The sequence below is a fragment of the Thermobia domestica genome, chromosome 5, assembly GCF_964235325.1.
Source record: "Thermobia domestica chromosome 5, izTheDome1.hap1.1, whole genome shotgun sequence".
NCBI classification, from domain to species: Eukaryota; Metazoa; Arthropoda; class Insecta; order Zygentoma; family Lepismatidae; genus Thermobia; species Thermobia domestica.
Genome location: NC_137458.1, coordinates 144,698,491 through 144,712,969, shown reverse-complemented (window position 1 = coordinate 144,712,969; position 14,479 = coordinate 144,698,491). Strand labels below are relative to the sequence as shown.

The following is a 14,479-nucleotide window of genomic DNA, read 5'->3' as shown; positions in this document are numbered from 1 at the left end:
CATACGATAATTCGGTGAGGGGTGGGGATAGGAGTCGAAAATTTTTGGGGTGGTTTTAAGTCAAAACTAACATTTTGGGTCAATAACGACTCAATTTGGATTAAGGACCGATTTCACTATCTTACCAGGAAAAACACTTTTATGTCAGTCGAGGGAAATTTTCTTAAGGAAAGCTACAAACACTAAGTACACTGTTGTATTCTCTCTTGGAACAAGACTAAGTTAGTTGTAAATCGTCTAACGTCAAAATATAAGGGTTTCCAAACCAAAGATATACAAAGAGTATTTACTTGGACAGTGGGACAATCTAATGCAATACCTATCAGGGAAGTGGTCTGTGACTCTAATACTTGCTCTCGAAGTTTAGTCAGATCATTCAGATTAATGGCAACAGCAAGTTCAGTTACGTTGGCGAGGTTCTTTATGGTCTCCATGAAGAAACGAGGCTCTCTTCAAGCAATTTGCTCTCACTGACGAATACTGGCATATTTAAAAATTTCTGATCTTAAGATTATGTAGAGATAATTTCAATTTTATTGTAGCTGAATTGTGATAACACTTGTTTCAAGTTTTTAAAATCATTTATTTCTCTAACAGGTGCTCATGAAAATAGTTATTGGATTGATGTCACTCAAATCTCTCTATTTGCTTCATTTAGCCATGGATGTAACTGTTTCCTTATTTATTGTGGCATAATATTATTACGAGTTTTATGTTGTAATATGAGCCAGAAAATTTTATTTTATTTTATTTTCTATCACCTATAACAGAGCTTAAGCTCCAATTACAATAGGCATAAATAAGAAAAAAAGACTTAAGGAATAAAATAACACAATAAATCGAAGCAAAGCAAAAACTTATTGTTGTGTATTTTCATGTATATAATCTCTTTAAGGCAATATAAATTCAATATTTCAAAATAATTTCTAAATTTAGTAATACTTGGCGTTATTCATAATTACAAGTACTATTATTTCATGTACTTAAATTCTCCCTTAAATTCGCCATAAATACTTTCATTGTCATTGCAAAATCAATTTCATTTTTTCCTTTAATGGCATTATTATGTTTCCTGGAGAGTCTTATAAGTGGTGAGTTTTGATGAGACACTGAATTAGATTTCTTACAATAGAATGGTTGCCGATTACGGAACGCCTTCATTTTAACATTGAAGCTCAATAGTTGTAAACACTCATCACATTCCAGAAGGCCATTTACAATTTTATACAAAAATAAATGATCTGTTATTTCTCTCCTTAATTCCAATGTGTCACAAGTAAATTCATTAACTAAATTATCATAAGAAATATTTTCTTCATATGAAGATCTTCTATATTTCTTGTAATACATATGTCGCAAAAATTTAATTTGAATTCTTTCAATTTTCTTAATGTAACAGTGATAAAAAGGATTCCATACCACGCTTGCGTACTCTAATCTGCTTCTTACATAGCTATTAAATAGCTTGAATGCAATTTGAATATTATTTAAAACTTTAGAATTTCGTAGCACAAAACCAAGTGCCTTATAAGATTCATTAACTACTTTTTCAATGTGTAATTCGTATGTAAGTTTGCTGTTTAGCCATACACCCAGATCTTTAGTAAAATTTACTCTGGTTAATGTTTCACGATTCATAACATATTCATGGATGTATGGAGTACATTGTCCCCCTCACTTGTCCATAACGAAATATTAATTATATGTTAGGTGTCATAGTTGCATACTAATAAAAATGCTTAAATTGTGATTTTTTCTCTTATAGTTTGCAAGATCAACTTTGTTATGCTATATATTTACACATAAAAGCTAATAGATGTGACAATTGCAGTATACCACGTGTATTTTACCTTTTATTTTAGACTCTTAAAGAAATGTTTTAATTTAAACATTCACTCTTATACATATTATTGTATAGTGATATTAAATTACTGCAAATTACAATTTACATTTGCATTGCTATTTACTTTTCCGAAAAAAATTCCTATCTTAATTAAAAACCTTTTTGATTAGAAGCTCTATACAATAATATAACCAAATTAAGTAAGACAAATATTTCCGGTCTGAAAACTTCCTTATCAATTCTTAACTATACATAATTGCATGATAGAACGATTAAGTTTATTACAAAATTTAAAAGAAAAGCTACCTTCAGTTTGGTTTAGTTTGGTTTTCGGATTTTGAAAAATGACATAATTTTAGGTATACAAACGACTTGTCCAAAACTTAACAAATGTTTCTTTCGATACGTTTACAAACAAATAAATAGTAAAGTTGATTCCGTATAAGCTAGTTGGGCATACTGGTGGTAAATTTGGATGCCAAAAAACATACCAGCTCTTTACAAAAAAAAAAAAAAAAAAAAAAAAAAAAAAAAAACAACTGTACTAAGTGGATTGAATAAAACTAGATAAACTTCTTCTCTTCAACATCTATATAGAACAGGCTATGGAAGAATTCTTTGATAAAAACAAGAAAGGCATACAAGTAAATGCAGGTTTTCAGCACAATAAGGTTTACTGATGACAGCAGTAATAACGAAGAACGAAAAGAATTTTTAAACCTGAAGGATTAACTGGATAAACATGCAGAATGAAGATAAATAATGAGAAAACCAAAGTGATAAAGTGCACAAGAGCAGGACAGGAAGGAGCAAAGATAGATGACAAGATAGAGAGAAAATCGAAGACGTTGAGACGTTCTATTTACGAAGTCTAATATCCTCGGACGGAAGAAGTGAAAAAGAGGTAAGTTCAAGAATAGCGCAGGCTAAACAAGTATTCAATAGGAAAAGAGGACTGCTAACATCAAGAAATGTGTCGTTGGACGTTCGAAAACGATTTATTAAGGTCCTGGTATGGAGCGTGGCACTTTACGGATCGGAGATGTGGACATTAAGAAAAGCTGAAATATCCAAGCTGGAAGCATTTGAAACGCAGAATGCTAAGCATATTATGGACCGAAAGGAAAAGGAATGAAGACGTACTAAAGGAAGCTAATGAAGGACGACAGATCATGAAGATAATTGGAAAAAGAAGAAAGAGTGTGCTTCGCCATCTTATTCGGCACTCCGATTGGATCACCGTGTTGATAGAAGGAAAGGCAGAATGAAAACCAGGAAAAGGAAGACCAAGGATTAAGATAGAATATCTAGATGTAGTTACAAAGAAAAGACCTTATCAAAATATAAAACAGCTCTCCCAAGGGAGAGAAAAGTTTTAAAATGTCCATGTTGTCCACCAACCTGCGGTTTAGAAGAGAAAGATGAAGATGATTTTAATCAACAGTATTTACTTAAACATCTATTCGGTTTTATTTTCATTTATTTTTTAAAATTATTACCAGTTTGCTAAAATTGGTTTCCAATTTAGCCACTGACACAAGGTACAAATTTAAAAAGAATGTATATAATAATGATAATTTTTGACTAGATATAACTTCAAACTAGTTTGGAATTTGAGATGAAACAAACAAGCAATTTTGTAGCTAAACTTTAGTATACATATCATGACTGTTGTACTTGGTGTAAGTCAAATTTAAGATCGCTGAAAGTCTTACGCGTTTTTAATTAAGGGAATGGTAACTTCAACCCAATGCTCCCAGATATCAAACTATTTTGAGTAAAAGAACTTGATAAGATAATGCCTCATTGCAAGTATGAAAGTAATACGTCTATTAGACTCACAGCTCCCTCGTGACTACGTAAATAGCGTACATGCCTTTGGCGCAGGAGACCTTGATTCGATTCCCGGAGGGAGCTCATGTGATTTGGATCCCTCCTCTCATATAGCCTCACCGTTGAATGGCACGCTAAACTCAAATAAAATTGTCGATTAGACTATCAAAGAAAGAATTAAATTCACTCCTTTTTATTCGTTAAGAAAATTAAAATTTTGTTTTTATCTAATGTTTATCACTAACCTAATGAGACTTCTTATTATTTTTCAGGAGTTGGATATGCCAGCGTATGGGTGATATTCGTAGTTTCCTTGTACTACAATGTAATTGTGGCGTGGACGTTATTTTACACTTTCGCTTCTTTTAGCAGTGAACTAGGCTGGGCAAGATGTGATCATGATTACAATACAGAATGTAAGTAAAATCGAAAATATTAGAAAATCAAAATATAAGCTCGCATCTAAGTGGTTGTTTGCGACAGTGTCTTCTTGTATTTTAACGGTATTTTGTTAGATAAAAACGTTCTCACAACTTCTTACAAATTTTCAACTTCAGTAGTACTGCTAGTGTGGATTAAGAGCTTCGATTGAAGTGTCATAAATGCTTTTATAATATATCTCTAGGTTTTTTACAATACTTATAGAATAGTAAACGACAGAATATAGAACAGTAAATATGTATGTTCATTTGACTGTACCGATGAGAGCTTTATGCACATATTAACGTTGTAATTTATTATAGGCTATTAATACTTAAAAGCCCCATGGGAAAATCAATTATTAATATAATAGATTATAATTTTAATACGCTTATGAAGTTTTCAGTACAGCTACATTAAAATAAATATATGTTGTCTACATTGAAGTATTGTGCCATTAAAAAAATACTATTAACATTACGTATTACGTCCCTTGAAAATTATGGAATCTGTTTCAAGTGTTCAAAGAATTACATGGGAAGTGTACGTGCTCTGTCTAAATAGTCATGTTTCACAATCCTCTGGTACACATGCAACGATTACTTAAAAGTGTATCCCCATACCCAAAATTACTTTATACAATTCATTTACACCGGTACTGAAAAATTGTGAAGCATGGATATTTAGATAGAATCCATACTAATTTCTCTGTACTTTCTTGAATTGTTTGCGATAGGTCCCACAGTTTTCAATCCAGGGCGTTTTAAAACGTGCTCTTTCACACGTTCGGCAGTCTATTACTCAGAAGAAGGTATTTTCTGACTCATGTTCATCATATTTTATTTTATTTTATTTATTTATTTTTTGGCACAAGAAATCAACTTTGAAATTTAATATTGAGCTCATAAACACCATGTATGATGAAAAGCGTTTATAATCCATGTTAAATTGAAGTCTCTAATCTGTACTAACTGTATCCACTCTTCCCCTTAAGTTTTCGTACTAATTTTTGTAGCTTCTTCATTAAATATTTATACCTAGGTAGGTAGATTAACTTTACGTAGGCATCTACACTACGCCAATTCATTAATATAAAAGTATTATGTATCTACTGTCAACTTTAATTATTTGTTTAATACCGATAATAAAGTTGTCGACTTCCGAGTTTTCTTGAGCCTCACCTCTTAAAATGGTTCCATATCAGACCAAAGTTACTCATGAGAAAGATTAGCTCAATTGAATAATATTAAATAGTGGCCCCAAGCGAACTCTAGTTTTCAATGCATTTACAGTATACAATATCTAAGTAAAGGGACCATACTATCGTCACCTTGGGCACCTATGCCTTTCATACACGTAACAGACTGGCGGTCCTGCATTACACAATCTTTCTCTTGGAAAATCGGAATGGTCTCTCATTTTGTACCACCAACGTGTGAGCTATTGTACACACACACTCGTGTACATCCCAATACAGCACTAACACAAGATAATCGTGGTGCAAGAATGTTCAGTGTTACTAACTCACCAAGATTACGAGATCCAGTAAATGGATGCTTCCACTATTTGATAATAGATACGTATATGAGTGAACTTTAACCATATAACAATCATCCGAGAGTGATGATTTATGTGAGGATAGTCCCGAGTTCGATTCTCGGTAGGAAATACTAAGCGTCGAATAAATATCAGAGTAATGATTCGAATTTCACTTGAAACAATAATTCTCATCTCATACAGAGGTGCTGATAAGGAATATAAAACTTCAGTCAATTCAATCTAATCCTATCCAATCATGTAGCAAATACCGGTGTAGATGTGTGTAATGTAATCTACAATAATTAATAGCTGTAATTTTGCTTACGACTTAAGTTTGCTGAATTTAAAGTAACCAATGCAGTTTTTAAGCTAAAAAATCAAATATTGTGTAAGTGACATTATATTAACGTGGTTCGATTGGAATATGTATAAATGATACAAAATAAATCAGTATAATTTTCGAAGGTCTAGAATTTATTAATTTATGGGTTTTTATTGCAATATTTATCCTGTACAAACTTGAGATATGTCTTGAGTAGCCAAAAATACCAGCTTCGATTTCTCTGGGCAACTGTGCAGAGTATTAGACTATAACAATTTACACTTCTATTATTCATTCTTATGTCTAAAATTTGTAAATATTTTTATCTGAATCTTAGTTAAGAATATTTCATTTAAGGTTTCTTCTGTCTTTTCTTAGATTGTTACAGTGAGCAACAGAATATGGAATGTATTGAGAAAATGAATGGCAGTGATTTGAATCCTGTAACGTTCTTCAACCGCTCGTGTCACTATGTGCAAGATTTATGTTCTTCCAAAGGATTGGTGATGCTCAACGCCAGCTACTGTGGGAATTCCACTTCTGCCATAGCTGTTAAGAACGTTCTGAAGCGAATCTTAGCCAGTGAAGACTACTTTAAGTAAGGTGAACATAAGTTTGTTCTCGCTAAACAATAAAATAACTCTCAAAGTAATTTCTTACTCAAGAATATTTGACAGAAAATAATATAATTGGCTTTTAATCAATAACTTAGTAACTGTTCATTATGTTTTAGATCTCAAAGGAAAATTTCTATAAACTTTTATTAAACTTTCGTAGGGGTACGATGACTGAGTGGTAGAGCGCTTTCCTCTAGAGCGACAGATCCTGGTTCGATACCCGGATAATGAGTTTGTGGTGAATAAAATAATGTTTGTCGGTTTTCCCCGAGCTCTCCAGTTTCGTTCCAATTTCTCATTTCACAAATTATTTCGTAATAATTCACTTTCATCAATCACTCATTCTCTTTAGCCTGTATTCGAGGAAATTTACTTCAATAAAGAAAGAAAAATATACTCTTGAAGATAAATTTCTTCTATAACTTTTTTTTTTTTTTTTTTTTGATATATCATATAATGTGGTAATTTTAGTACAGTTAAACCTGATGAGTGAGACTTAGATAACAGAACGCTATTTTACTGGAAATTTTGTCCTTCAACATTACCTCTATAAGTGAGATATCTGCTATTTCAACCTTCTAAGTAAGAAACTCGAAAAGTAAGATTCACTACAAGTGGGCTTAAGTTCGCGGTCCCTTATGATTCCACTTATCGTGTTTAACTTTGATTACATTACTTGAGTTTCGATGTGAAAAAGAAAAATCCAACCCTCAGAGAAACTAGTTTGGACGAGAACTCAGGAACTATCTTAAGCTCTTACAATCGTTTACTTCGATTGTTTACTTCGATATATGAACAACATTCCTTCCTTGTTTGTGAAACACACCAGATAGGTTCCGAGGAACAGCTCCTCAGTGATACCACCAAATATTTTTACACTAAATATTAAAAAATAAATAAATAAAAAGCAATCAAAATTCATTTAGGAAAAAAAAAGCTTACAAAAACAGTGTACAAAAATTAAGAGAGTACACTGACTTGCTTTCACTAATTATTTCAAAAAATATGAATTAAGCAAATCGTAAAATATTGATAGCTTCTCAAAAATAGTTATTTTACTATCGTGTTATGCATTTTTCTGCATTCAGTATTTTCAAATTAAGAATTGTGCTTTGACATGGATTTATTTGTTGGGAAAAGTCCGAACCATTTTTAAAAATTTCCAATCTTGGTATATCAATATTTCGTAACTGTTCCTTAGACGTTTTGCGTTCAATCTATCAAAGTAGTTAATCAGTATGTATACTATTTCTATTAGTGTATTTTCCTTATAGTGAGTGTACACTAAAAATTATATATTTCGTTTGCATGTCATAAGATTTCTTTCCACTATGGCGTTACGTTGTATATTTCCTTCTGCTTCTCTAGAAAATGTACGAATTCGTTTAGCTTCGTGTATTCCCCTTCTCTAGGAAGATCGTAAATAAAACACTAATTGGTAGATAAATTATTAAAATTTATAGCTATATTGGATGGCAAATGGATTAATCTAATTGTACAAAATATTGGATAATTTTGTTTAAATATTTGCGCACTAAAATTAAGAAATTGACCCAATCTGGTGTCAGACCATCTGTGACACTACCGTACATGATTTTGGGTCCATTAGTCTTACTTCAGTTCCTTTCTTTGTACAGTCAGCGACAAAAGTTCGTTCCATTTGATAAAATTTATTTGGGAATAACGGTGGAACGTACACAGTGTCACCGAGTTTCAAGGCTCGAACATACAGAAAATTACATTCTTTCTAATTTGCCGAAAACTGTACTCAAATTGTCCTTCCATTCGGAAATTATTTACGAAACTAATTTCATCTAACGGAAAGAACTTTTGTCGCTAAGTGTACCTTACAGTAATTACAGTAGCTGTGTTTGTAACTGTGAATTTTCGTTGGCCAGGTCTTGCACCTTTTTCCGATCTCTTTAGCTTGGAATGGATTACGGTGAGTTTGCAATGAAGGCACAAGCTCTACGATAAATTATTTAATAATATAGTTTAACATACTTTAATTCTTTCTGACTATGATGTATGTATGTACAGTTCGCAGCAAAAAACCTGCAACATGAGCATGTAAGTTTATTGTGAAACGACGAAGTCTTTAGCTCCAAAATAAGTGTACAGGGGAGGACGCCGAGGTTTCTCCTAGCGTGATTCATGTCACTTAGACGTCATGTTGATTCCCTGCGCTGTTAGGCATAGTTTCACAAACTCACATGCTCATGTTGCAGGTTTTTTGCTGTGGACTGTACAACTTTTAAATAGCAACTTCTCTAAAATGTCCTCAAAAACAGTAAACTAAGTTAGCAAATGCAATTAATACCTATATATATAAAACTTAATTGCACTATAATAAATTAAATGATCAGACGTCATCACAAAACGAAATAAAATAAAATAAAACAAAACAAAGAATAGTCTTCTTTCGAAACATCATAATTGCATTTCACGTCAACTGGCACTTTTCTGTTCTTCAGTTTTAATGTAGTTGCTTCTTATTTGTGTGTTAGAGCAAAGTTGAGGTTTCAGAATCAATTAAATAATTAACTTTCTACTCCACGTATGTGCCTACGTGTAAGTAGCGTAAAGGGTGCTTGAAATATACTCGAAACTTTATTTACTTCTGTCCTGGGTATTACGTTTATATTGATATATTTCATCCACGTTTTGACTGTGAACTTTCTCATGTTCTATCATAGCCTGTAACTTGAGAAGTGGATGAAATATCACCATAACAACAACTCCAGAACAAAACATCATTCTTATTTCGACAATAATGTGCCCATGCTTAATATCTTAAAATAAATTGAAATGTAATTTACATTTGCACAAAATTGTTGGAGTTTATTATTAATTTGAAATAATCATTATCAATACCCCGGTACATCAACTATTTATTGATTTTAGAAATGCGTACGACTCGGTTAGGAAAGGAACATTATACAACGTTCTTACAGAACTTGGAATACCGAGAAAGCTAATTAGATTAATTAAGATATGTTTAAATGAATCCCAAAGTAAAGTACGGGTAGGAAAATTTTTGTCCACAAGCTTTCACGTCGAAAATGGCCTGAAACAAGATCCGTTCTCGCCATTATTATTTAACTTTGTTCTGGAATACGCTATAAGGAAAATCAAAAATAGCAACCAGGGCTTAGAGTTTAACGGTATTCACCAAGTTATGGCATATGCTGATGATGTAAATTTAATAGGAGATGATAGGAGAACAATAGAAAGAAATGCACAGCTCTTATTAAACGCTTGCAGGGACATGGGTTTAGAAGTAAATGCAGAGAAAACTGAATACATGGAAGTGCGTCGGGACCTTAATATGGCAAATTATGGATGCATTAAAATATTAAATAATATTTTTGATAAAGTGGATACTTTCAAATATTTAGGATCAATATTAACAGACGAAAATCATATTCACGAAGAAATTAAATATCAACTAAAAGCAGGGAATTCGGGTTACTATTCGGTTCAAAATCTCTTGTCGTCGCGAATTCTGTGGAGGAATTTGATGCTTAAAACGATAATCATGCCTGTTGTTCTGTATGGTTGCGAAACATGGTCGCTTACTCTGAGGGAAGAACATAGACTGAAAGTATTTCAGAACAAGATCCTGAGACGAATATTCAGACCGAGGAGAAACGGGAATTGGAAATGGCGGAAACTTCATAACGAGGAACTACATAATTTATACGGTTTACCCAACATTGTTAGGGTCATCAAGTCTAGGAGGCTTAGGTAGGCAGGTCATGTAGCTAGAATGGAAGAAAGTAGAAACGCTTTCAAAGTCTTGACTGGAAGACCAATCAGAAAACGACCATTAGAAAGACCTAGGAGCAGGTGGGAAAACAATTTTAAGATGGATCTCGCAGAGATAGGAATACAAAGTAGAAACTAGATCCAATTGGCTAAGGATAGAAGTCAGTGGAGAGCTTTTGTGAACGCGGCATTGAACCTCCGGGTCCCATAGGCCATAGAGTTAGTCATTATCACGGCGCGATTGTTAATCCTTTAGTAAAAAGTTAATTTCTGTCTGTCTTTCTACAATAATTATTTAGAACGTGCCGCTAACTATAATATATTTTAGCATCTTACTGACTTATTACAAAAATAATTCACCACTTTCTACTTGAAAAGTCCTTTAAAGTCAGGGAATTACAGTTGTTGTTCTGATAATGAAGACAATTTTGAAGTAATAAGATTATTTGGAATTTAAAGATCATGCAACTCAACAAAATATAATAATAGGTTACAGATACTGGGTGGTCCAAAAGTATGGAAACCGAAATAAAATTCATACCGTTCAGAATTAGGAAAAAAAGTGATGATAACAGACGAGGGGAATTGATGAAGGCGATTGCCAAAACTGTTACACAAGTATTATTAATATATATTTAGTATTTTGGTCAGTTTTATTTTATTAATAGTGTGAAATATTTCCAAGTCTATAATGGACAAGGTACAAGCTGACATACCACCAATTATGAAAAGGAGAGAGAACAAGTGGAAAGAGAGGAGAGATGATGTGTCTGAAAGCGATGTTGTATTGCCGAAACTGTTACACACATATTAATATATATTTGGTGATTTGGTTAGTTTTGTTTTATTAATACTGTGTAATATTTCCAAAGTTATACGAACTCGTAATTAACAAGAGTTATATGTGGTAATGAACAACATACATATATTATATTACATTTTCATTTATCTTTTCCTAATTCATTATGTTCATATCAAATTTTAATAGATAATCCATTTTTGTGACTTTCTTTTTCTACTATTATGGAACATGTTAGGATATATCTGCACTTAGTATTTAATAATTCCTATTTTGATGCTTGTTACCTGTAAGATTAAATCTGATAAATCTTCTGTGTCCCTTTGTTGACAAATGGTAACCTGGTCTCAAATTCGATATCCAATGGGAACAGAGGCTTTGAACATATATTTGAATAGTATTTCGGATCCCACTTTAAACAGGAGGTTCTATCTCCTGTGTCCTTGGTGCTGTAAAGGAACTTTAAACTCCAATTAATTCATCAAGACAATCAGTTTCCAAGTTTCACAATATGATTATTGTTTCTTAAGAGTAATTTCCTTTTAGTTAAATTTCTATTTAACCTCTATGTACAGTGACAAACTTTAGAATTTGTAGCTTCGACTAAGCCAATTACCTGAAGATTGCTCATTCTGTTTTGGAAGTTAGTACTGTATAATTTAAGTAAAAAATACAATCTAGTCTTAACGTGCCTGATGAAAATAATGATATACTGCCGAAATCGTAATTCAAATTATTAATATAAATGTTTGCTTTGGTCAGAGTTTAACTTTATTTAGGTTACTTATAAATTTATTATAAGTCTCCAATTTTCCATGCTTATTTGCTAGTAGGAACTATTTATGAATCAGTGAACTAATAATTGTTTAATTTATTGTATATTTCAGCGAGTACATGCTTGGAATTGGAGATTCCACTTGGGAAAAATGGGGAGGCATCAGATGGCAAATGGTGCTTTGTTTATTCCTTGCATGGACACTGGTTGCTCTGTGTATTATTAAAGGAGTCCAGTCATCAGGAAAAGTAGTGTATTTCACTGCTGTTTTTCCATACGTTGTTCTAGTTGCTCTTTTGATTAGAGGTAAAGTATATCACAATATATGTTATTCGCAATTTGGGAAAGGGGTAGAAAATTCGTAATCTCCTGGGCTTTTCTTGATACTTTAATAATAATTTGTTCTTCCTAGCGAGGAAGATAAAAGTACAATGTCATATTAAAAGTTAATTATGTGGTAATTATCACAGTATATACGTAATTACTACGAATAAGTGCACAACTTTTAGTAGTATGTGTTGCACTGTTAGAAGAAAACAAATAACAATAGATAGAATCGGCTAGTTAACAGCGTTTTTTTTCAATATACATAATCAGTACATAAATATTCTGTTCTAGTAGAAAGAAATTGTCAATTTTTTTACTAGCAACGAACGACATACTTTTTAGTGCCATAATGATTCGTTTTTCCGTATTTTTTTTCGAAAACTACTCGCAGTGCCGTGCCGTGGAAAATCAGCGCCCGGGACGAGAATATACGATACCCTTGTATACATGAGTGAGATCGACAGAACAGCCGCAAAGCGCCACCATTGTTGGCGCGAAACGTAAGAAAATTTTCAAAAATAAACCCTGCTTTTCCATCATTTTTGAGCACTTTCTATTACTTTTTTTCCTTCCATTTTATATATGTGCACCTGCATTTTCCTAACATGAGTAACATTATAGGACTACTTCCTAAAGTAGGAAGAGGATTTAAGTATATCTAGATCTGGTCAAATTAAATATTAGATTGAAAAATACTACTGCTGTTGTGAAATATTCCAAGTAATCTTTCCTCTCTTTTTCTTTCCTTCTTTCCTCCTGAATTTTGCGCCCCATACTTCGGCGCTCGGGGCCGTCTCTTTACCCCCTCCCCACCTACGGCACTGACTATTTGTATGTGCGAGAATCACCTTCAAATATGTTATTTTGTTAAGCTGAGTGTGATTACTGATTAATATGTCTCACCTTTGGATAATATGATATTTTACTTAAGCACAAATTAAAGTTAATGATAATTTCGAGCCATCTCATTAACCATACCATCTATTATTCTCTTGCTAGTTTATATTGAAAACTTTAATGAGGGTATGCTTCAGTATCAATTTCATGTTAATAGGAGGCGCAGTTATCGCACAGCATCAATTTTTAGGTTTATATCAGAAGAAATCTCAATTTTCTCCATAATTACGCATGAGCATTTAGACTTATCCACATAATTTTGTACTGCACAATGAGATATGTCAGTTTGTATGTATCTCATCTTTCAACATTTTTCACTGCCATGCTCTAATAATAATAAAGTAGAATTTTAAATGTTTGTTTTTCTTCCTTTCATCAATAGGAGCTACATTGGAGGGTGCATTAGACGGAATTGAGTTCTATATAACACCAAAATGGGAAACCTTGAGAGATGCCAAAGTGTGGGGAGATGCAGCTTCACAAATCTTTTATTCTCTGGGTCTTGCCTGTGGATCACTAATCACACTTTCAAGCTACAGCAAATTCAATAATAATTGTCACAGGTATGGACATTATGCGCATTTAACTCTGTGAAAAAAAATTAATAAAAGTCTGAAAATAAGATAATAAAATATAGAAAACTTGTAGCATCATGCTTACAAACTGCATACTTATGAATTACAACAGAGGAAATATCTTGCAAAATTTTATATCATTTTCTCTTAAATAAATGAAACACTGTACTTTTTCACTGGGTGCATGCTTTCGTATATCCATTACGTACTTAAGAATTGTTTGAGGTTATTTTTTTTTACAGATAGAAAATATATATCTTTAGCTTACTAATCGTTTATTTTTGGAACCAGGAGTGCATCCATACGGAGGTCCAATGGTCCGGACCCTTCGTAAAAAGAGACTTCGTAACTCTACTTACACTTGTACACTTTCTCAAGGGCGCCAATTTCTCGGTAAATTGGGGGGGGGGCATTCAGATGCAGAAGGTGTATATATATATATATATATATATATATATATATATATATATATATATATATATATATATATATATATATATATATATATATATATATATATATATATATAAAGACAAATTGCACTCAAATTATGCCAAATATTTATTTATTTATTTGTAAAAGGCATACAGGATTACAATCCTACAATAGCCTTATTAACATAATATTTTAATACGATACCATCATTCTAAAATAAAATATACAAGAAAGTAAAATAAAATAAGCAAGCTACAAACAAAACTAGACAAGATAAAAAAAAATACAAAATACAAATAAAGTAAAAGTACAACAAACAAAAAAATAAA

The 14,479-nt window shown here is 32.3% G+C and overlaps 1 protein-coding gene across 2 annotated transcripts in view; it reads left to right on the top strand.

Moving 5' to 3' along the window:
- The window catches only part of LOC145686148 (sodium- and chloride-dependent glycine transporter 2-like), a 237,836-nt gene that overhangs the window by 196,004 nt on the left and 27,353 nt on the right, over positions 1-14,479 (top strand). For both annotated transcript variants that reach the window (XM_081759141.1, XM_081759140.1), the window contains exons 4-7: positions 3,949-4,092; positions 6,336-6,555; positions 12,029-12,222; positions 13,523-13,703. In XM_081759141.1, coding sequence (XP_081615267.1) covers positions 3,949-4,092; positions 6,336-6,555; positions 12,029-12,222; positions 13,523-13,703 — 739 coding nt within the window. The remainder of the gene's footprint in view (positions 1-3,948; positions 4,093-6,335; positions 6,556-12,028; positions 12,223-13,522; positions 13,704-14,479) is intronic.